This window comes from Dasypus novemcinctus, chromosome 10, assembly GCF_030445035.2.
Source record: "Dasypus novemcinctus isolate mDasNov1 chromosome 10, mDasNov1.1.hap2, whole genome shotgun sequence".
Taxonomy (NCBI): Eukaryota; Metazoa; Chordata; class Mammalia; order Cingulata; family Dasypodidae; genus Dasypus; species Dasypus novemcinctus.
Window position 1 is genome coordinate 27256022 of NC_080682.1, and position 8325 is coordinate 27264346.

General features: G+C 33.0%; 1 protein-coding gene across 1 annotated transcript; it reads right to left on the reverse strand.

The window, feature by feature from the left end:
* Positions 1-2094: 2094 nt before the first annotated feature.
* Positions 2095-3042, reverse strand: LOC101427002 (olfactory receptor 8H1-like). Its single transcript, XM_004461524.2, has one exon. The coding sequence runs from the start codon at positions 3040-3042 to the stop codon at positions 2095-2097; it is 948 nt and encodes a 315-aa protein (XP_004461581.2).
* Between the last annotated feature and the right edge of the window lie 5283 nt (positions 3043-8325).

Genomic DNA, 8325 nt, shown 5'->3' on the forward strand with positions numbered 1-8325 from the left:
GGACAAAAATTACACCAAATATAAGATACGGTTTTCTTCTATGCAGCCAGATTCATTGCAATCAGGCCAGGGCAGAAATTCTTGAGGAACTGCAAAAGTCCTCTGTTGACCTTTTCACACGGTTTTTGCACTTTTTGTATTCATTCAGGCTTGTTTTACATTTACAAAATACATTATCTCACTGAATGCTACCAGAATACGTTTATAACTTGTTATAGGCATACTAGTTCTGTCCCACATATCTCCATATTAACCATCTTAATTTAGGGCAGAATACACCTTATAACATTTCAGTTAGCATTCCTACATAGTAGTATTTTGATGATGCTCTTTCATAGTTGGTAACAAGTATTTCACAAGGCAAAATATTGGTGGCAGGGAAATTCATGGGAGCCTTGTATATTGATATGTGTGTTTGTATTGTCATTTCACAAATTTTACTACACATTTATTGTTCATGTATATTCATGTATGAATGATATACTTCAATAAAATTTCATTTAAAGATCATTTAAGAAAATTAACAAATATAATTCTTAAAAGCATGCCTTAATATTAATTTAAAAATTAAAAAATCACTTGAAGGAAAATATATTTCTAATAGCCATTGCTTTAGTTTAAGTAGAAATAATCAAATAAATAAATGAAGAAAACATACTTTCTTAAATACACAATGAATAATAGAGAAAAAATAAAACCATAATTCTGGATTGTATAGCAGCATTTTTTTGAAGAGAAATAACAGAAATGTACATGACTGAAATTTATTGGCTATCACAAAACTTGGATTCATTAAAAATTCTTAGATTTGCAGCTTTTCTCTATTAACATTGTCAAAATATATGATTTTTTTAATTATATATTTTTAAAGAATATTAAGTAACAGAAACCAAGAAAGAGGAAATATTTTTAATCATACAAAAATAAAGACATAGTAATTACTAAAACATGCTGATTGTCAAAGAATATTAAGGTTTTCAGATGGTTAGGAGGTAGACACAAATAAAGCCATGCATGCAAATATTGAATCACATTAATTTACCAAACTTCAGGGCTTAAAGCATTGCAAGATGAGAATTTTATTTTCAGTAGGGTTCCAAGAAAACATTCATCTCCCAAGTTTTAATGATAAAGGTTATAGTGATTAGTGAAAACAAAAGCTGCTATTTATGGAAACAGAAACTGACAAAATTCTATATATCTAAATATATTAAAAAACAAACAAACCTAAGATTAGCCTAGACAACCATGAAGAAAATACTCAAAATGATTAGAATATTTCTATTTTCCTGAAGTAATTTAAAATAGTTTCTAAAGTTTCTGCAATTTTAACACATACATTTTTCTATATTTAATTCTATTACAATATTTTACTTTGCTCCAAGGCTAAAGTCGTTTATCTTTTCAGCTGTTTGTTTATTTACTAAAAATATAATCCAAAAAATATTTACAAAATGCCTGTGAATATGTCCATAACAATACCTATTGTATACTTAATATTTTGCAAGAATGTAAGCATTCTGAAGATCATGGTCATTAAATTCTTTCTATTCATAGTCTGATTTGAACTTTAAATCTACAGATTTAGAATTATTTTTCTTGTACTGTTGCAGGACTAGATTTATTTTCAGTAACTTAATAAGGGATATACAACTAAATGGTTGCCAGATCTAGAATCTAAATTCTGGATTTTTCAGTTCAAAGCATCACTCTTTGAGATTGTGATATATTTCCTCTCTTTAGAAAAAATGACTTATGAAACTGCCTTCCATAATAAAATTCTCTAAAATCAGAGTATCCACTGGGATATTTATGACACAATTTGAAGAATAATACCATATTTTTGTGTGTGTTTTTTGCACATTAGTTGCCCTTAAAATCGCATACATTTAAACCACAGTTTGAACACGTATTTCATGTCTACTTTGCTTTATGAATATCTAAAATGTTAAATTTGGATTGTTCCAGATCATATGTGATCAAATAGAGATTTCTCAACAGAAATTCAAACTAATTCTTGGATGCTACTCTATATACAGAGACATCAAGTAAATACCTAAATAGGAAAAAAGAGAAGATGCAATGGCATCACGATCATTCCAATTGCCTGGAGCCCTGTCCTTTCTGCATGACTTTAATGAGTGCATTTTTCACGTCTTTGTTCCTAAGACTATAAATGAATGGATTCAGCATGGGGATCACAATAGTATAAAACACAGATGCCACTTGATCCTTCCCAAATGAGTAGGAATTTTTTGGTTTTAGATAAGTAAAAATCATGGTGCCGTAAAAAATGGTGACCACCAGGAGGTGGGAGGCACAGGTAGAGAAGGCTTTGCGCTTTCCTGAAGTGGAATTAATTTTAAGAATAGTTGACAGAATGGCCCCGTAGGACATAAAGATTATGGTAAGAGACACCATTACATTTAAACTACCGAGAATGAATATCATGATTTCAATGTCATGAGTGTCAGAGCAGGACAGGGCTAAAACTGGGGTTAAGTCACAGAAAAAGTGATAGATAACATTGGAGTTGCAGAAGTGCAAATTGTTCATGTAAACAACATTAACTAATGATTCAGTAAAACCAATCATGTAGGACCCAGCGACGAGGGAACAGCAGACTCTCCCAGACATAACGAGTTGGTAGCAAAGAGGGTTGCAGATAGCTACATAGCGGTCATAAGCCATTGAAGAGAGAAGGAAACCTTCAGTGACAACCAGTAAGAAAAAAAAAGACATCTGGGTGAAGCAGCCCATGAATGAAATATATTTGTTTGAAGTGAGTAAATTCTCTAAGGTTTTAGGTGTGATGACCGTTGAGTAACTGAGGTCAAGGAATGAGAAGTGACTGAGGAAAAAGTACATGGGGGTTTGAAGCTGGAGATCCATGCGAATTATCAATACCATCCCTGCATTTCCGAGCACAGTAATTAGGTATATCAGGAGAAACAGCATAAAGAGAACTTGTCCGATCACTTCAGAGTCAGTCAATCCCATAAGGATGAAGTTAGGCACATTTGTGTTATTCCCACTTCCCATAGCATTCAACTATTGTAAACTGCTGAGAAATCAAAAGGGAAATATGGTATGAATGTATTCAAAACAACTTTGTTTATAGGAATAACTCGATGCTAAAAAAAAAAAAGTTTACTTGTTCCAAAAATTCCTCATAAAGAGTTGTTTGCAAATATGATTGAAAAAAATTTTGAGTTTGACTACCAAAATATAAATTAGGTATAAATCAACATTTAGATATTATATAGTAGGAACTCATATATATTGCATATTAGAATGAACATGACACTGTTATAAATAATCCCTTAATTAATACATTTATCTAGATTAAAATATTATAGGTGTTTTTATTGTAGTCATTTTTTAGATGAGAAAAAGGGTATGGTGAGTTAAGTAATTCATCCAGACATACAACCATTAAATATTGTTGGTTCTATGATTTTACCAAGATTGGATGAGTGCAAAGATCATGCACATAATACTGTATTTCTACTTATGTTAAATTTCAGGAAAAAAAAATCTAATTATGTAATAAATAATTATAGAGTTTCAGTCTATTGTTTACTGTTCTTTTGTATCCAATTCTATTTAAAATGCATGAAAGATGAGAAATAAAAAACTGAGGTGCATTAATGATTGAGAAGTTATTGCTATTTCTTTATAGAAGATATTTGTAACAGATTATGTAATCAAAATTATTTCAAAAATTAATTTTCAATATATGTTCATTGCTTGAAGACTCGCATTCCATGAATTCTAAATTTCCATTTCTACAAATCCAGGCATTACTTAAGTAAGGCCTACATATATGTACATGTAAAATTTTACAATACTATTCCCAAAATTTTTAGATAAGCTAAAATGCTCTAACATTGAGTTTAATACTTACCATGATTCAAAGTTGGTGTAAACTTCTTCCAGCATTATCTGTCTAGAAATTTTTTGACCTTAATTTTTTCTCATAATAAAAGATGCAAACCTGAAATTTCTACAGTATAATATTTGTTTCTTTTCAGGTAAATAAGGTTTAATTTTTACAGATAGAGAAATGATTGATAGATAGAAATATAGATAGATAGATAGATAGATAGATAGACAGATAGATATCATATATACATATATATATATACATAAAAATATACACACATAGGAAGATAGGAGGTAAAATAAACCAACCTAAAAATTTTCTTCAGGTCCTGGTCAAACAAAAATGTTCTAAAAATTATGTCTCACAAGCATACCAGGGAGCTACTAGGGACACGAAATAGCAAATTATTCCTTACCTTTCACCCTGATAATTACTTGGCGTTTCTTATATTGAGAATTTCTGATAATGAAACATTAGGACATCTCTGGGACTAATTTCCAAGGAAGTTTGCTTGACATGCTGCCAAGGATAAGCATTCAAGGGCAAATGCAGCCATGTTAGACTTATAACAGAGACCTGCCTTCCCCTTAATTCACATAATGTTGAGTAGCAGTTTTTTGTATTCTTTTTCTATACTGTAATTTATGATTAGCTAGAAGAGTAGATATATCTGGAGAAATGGTTAATCTGTTATAGAAAGTTCCTATAGTTAACCAAGGATGGAATAGCACATTATTTCCAATGAAATATTTTTATACTTAAAGGTATGACAATATAGGATTAAAAATTGTTCCTTATGCAAAAAATATTAAACAATAAATTTCAGTAAAGAAAATGAAAATTTTTCTTAAGTGCTGTTATTTTTTAATTGTATTTCTTTTGCAGTGCTTTCCTTTGTGCATAATATAAAGCTTATTTATATGTATACTTATGTGTTAATGAAATATTGTACATGAATTTTCAGTAATGCCCTGCTTTTATTTTTAAATATTTATAATACACCTTCAGCTGTGTTATAACAGAATTTTGGAAAACCCGAAATTTCATGCACATTACATAGACTGCTGTGGGATAACTAATATATTTCTAAGAGTGTCCACCAGCTGATAAATGGGCTTTATTGAGGTATCACAAGGCAAACATGGTTGTGTTTCTCTAATCAGGTTCTAGAGTGTCAACTAATTAATAACAGAACAGATGTAATGTATTTAGCCACAACAATGTCCATGAAATTTGTTTTATTATTTTACTTGATTGGTATATATATATATGTGTGTGTGTATATATATATATATATATATATGTATGTAAGAAGAAAGTAAAATCAATGTTGAAATAAGTAAAAATTTTATAATATTAATGGCCAGAAGCTTACTTCCTCTATTTACAAAGAGACGAAATGCATTCCAGTGAATCTTTCACTAAATAATGATAATGAAATCAAATTTCAAATAGATTTAGAAGAAAATCATACAAGAATTCCTTGTTTGATAGACACTTATTTTAGTTTGATAAAGGCTGCAAATGGAAAATACGAGAAATGAGTTGGCTTTTTAATGAGAATTTTTTAGAGTGGAAGATTACAGTTTCCAAAGCTGTGAAAATATCCAAATCAAGGAATCATCAGAGGTGCTATTGCACCAAAAGTCAACTACTGGTGATTCTGGACTTCTGCCAAATGGTAAGGCAAAATGCCTGCTGGACTCTGCCTTCTCCTCCAGACTCACTTCCTCCCTAAGCTTAGATATAAGCAATCAGACACGGCTCTGTCTCCCCTCTCCTTGTTGCTTCAGGTTCAGCTGCCCTGCTGATTCCAGCTTCTAGCCTCTTTCCCAGTCTCTTAGGTTTTCTATATCTCTTTATGCCTGCAGTCAATCCTGGAGTACTCTCTTGCATGGCAGGATGAAAACTTACAGTTCTTTTTCTCTATGTGCCTCTGCTTTCAGTCTTCAGTTTATATAAGATGGTAAAATCATTGAATGCCACAATCTAATCAAAAGCCCTGAATTGAAGCAATTGAATCAAAAGTGATCTAATGAAATTTTCCCTTAATTGAATTTATTCAAATGATCACACATATAAGTTTATAAAAACAGGAACAGTTTAGCTTAAGAACATAACTTTCTGGAGTTCACAAAAAATCAAGCCAGGACACTTGGGTTGCTATCGCTTTTGGCTACTAAACCTAATGCCTCTATGAACATCAGTGTGAAAATATCTATTCAAATCCTTGCTTTCAGTTCTTTTGGATATATACCTACTAGTGGGATTTCCAGATCATATGGTAGATTTATTCTTAGCTTTCTGAGAAACTGCCAAACTTCACAGTGGCTGCATCATTTAAAAATGCTACATTATTTCATTTGCATTTCCCTAATTCCTAATGATGTTGAGCAAGTTTTCATATGCTTTCCAGCCATTCATATATATCTTTGGAGAGACGTTTATTCAAAACATTTGCCCATTTTTAATTGGGTTTTTTTCTTTTTGTTAAGTTGAAGAAGTTCTTTATGTATTTTGGATTTTAGACCTTTATCAAATACGTGGTTTCCAAACAGTTTCTCCCAATTGGGTAAGTTGCAGATTTACTTTCATGGTAAAGTCCTTTGATATGCAAAAGATTTAATTTTGATGAGATCCCATTTGTTTATTTTTTCTTTTGCTTCTTGTGCTTTGGGTATAAAGTCTAGTAAACCATTGTTTAACAAGTGGTCCTGAAGAGGCAGCCCTACATTTTCTTCTAGGATTTCAATAGTTCTAGGTCTTATTTTTAGTTCCTTGATCCATTTTGAGTTGATTTTAGAATATGGTTGTAGGTAGGTGTTCTCCTTCTCTTTTTGCATATAGAAATACAATTTTCCCAGCACCATTTGTTGAAGAGACTGTTCTTTCTGAGTTAAGTGAATTTTGCAACCTTGTGACATGTCAGTTGCCTGTAAACCTGAAGACTGTTTTCTGAATTCCCTTACTGATTCCATTGGTTTATATGTCTATCCCTATGCTGGTACCATGCTGTTCTGATCACTATGGCTTTATAATAAATTTTAAGATTGGAAGTATTAAACTTCCAAAATAAATCATCTTTTTCAAGGTGGTTTTAGCTTTTTGGAGTCTCTAACCCTCCCATATATGCTTGATGTTTAAGTTTACAGTTCTGCAAAGAATGTTGAATTTTGATTGGGATTTCACTGGACCTATTAAATGCTTTGGGTAGGATTGACATTGTAATGACATACAGTCTTCCAACCCAAGAACACAGAATTTCCTTCAATTATTTAGGTCCTCTTTGATTTCTTTTAGCAATCAATGTTCTGTACTTTTCGGTGTACAAGTCCTTTACATAACTGTTTAGACATATTCCTAGATATATGATTCTTTTTTTATATTTATTTTTTCATTGTCTTTTAAAAAAATACATAGATCACAAAAATGTTACACTAAAAAAATATAAGAGGTTCCCATATACCCCACTCCCCCACCCCTCCCCCACCCTTCCACATCAACAACCTCTTTTATCATTGGGCACATTCATTGCATTTGGTGAATCCATTTTGGAGCACTGCTGCACCACATGAATTATAGTTTACATTATAGTTTACACTCTCCCTCAGTCCATTAAATGGGTTATGGCAGGTATATAATGTCCGGCATCTGACCCTGCAGTAGCATTTAGGACAACTCTAAGTACTGAAAATGCCCCCACATCACATCTCTTCTTCCCTCTCCCTGCTCTCAGCAACTCCCATGGCCACTGTCTCCACATCAATGCTACAATTTCTCCCATTGCTAGAGTCACAATAATTCTAGAGTAGAATACCAGTAAGTCTACTCTAAACCATATTTAATTCTACATCCTGTGGACCCTGGGATGGTGATGCCCACTCCACCTCTAAAACAAGAGGGGGCTTAGATCCCACATGGCTGATGGATGCCATTCTCCTGCTTGCAGTTGTAGGCTCTCTTGGCTCCCTGGTTTGGTGGTTGACCATCCTCACCTCTCTGTTACCGGTGTGGTTTCCTTTACTCCTTAAAGCCTGAATTATCCTGTTTCAGGCCATTTTGGTTTAATTGTTTCTTACACTCCTTTCACTGTCCCCATGCTGTTTCTGCCTGCAGGGCATGCTTTGGGAGCTTAATCCAGAGAAGAGTTTCCTGGCTCAGTGTTTCAGGCTGCCACATGATAGTTGGCACCAATATAGACATCCCAGATCAGGGCCAGGGATCCCCAGTGGAAGTGCAGGCTGGGAGAGAGTAGAAGAGGGGCCAGCAAGAGTACCACAAGCTTCTCCTATTCTTTTTAAAGCTACATTTCCTTGGTTCAGTGCTGTCCTATTTACTGCAACCTTTTAACTGTTTTCCTGAGTTTTGAGGAAGATAGCTTTGCCAGTTTCTGCTAGTTGTTCTGTTGTGAAACAGCACCCCAGAACTTCTTACGCCAC

Bases quoted from the DNA above. Each gene is read 5' to 3' on its own strand.
- LOC101427002 (XM_004461524.2), bottom strand. From the start codon at position 3,042: ATGGGAAGTGGGAATAACACAAATGTGCCTAACTTCATCCTTATGGGA.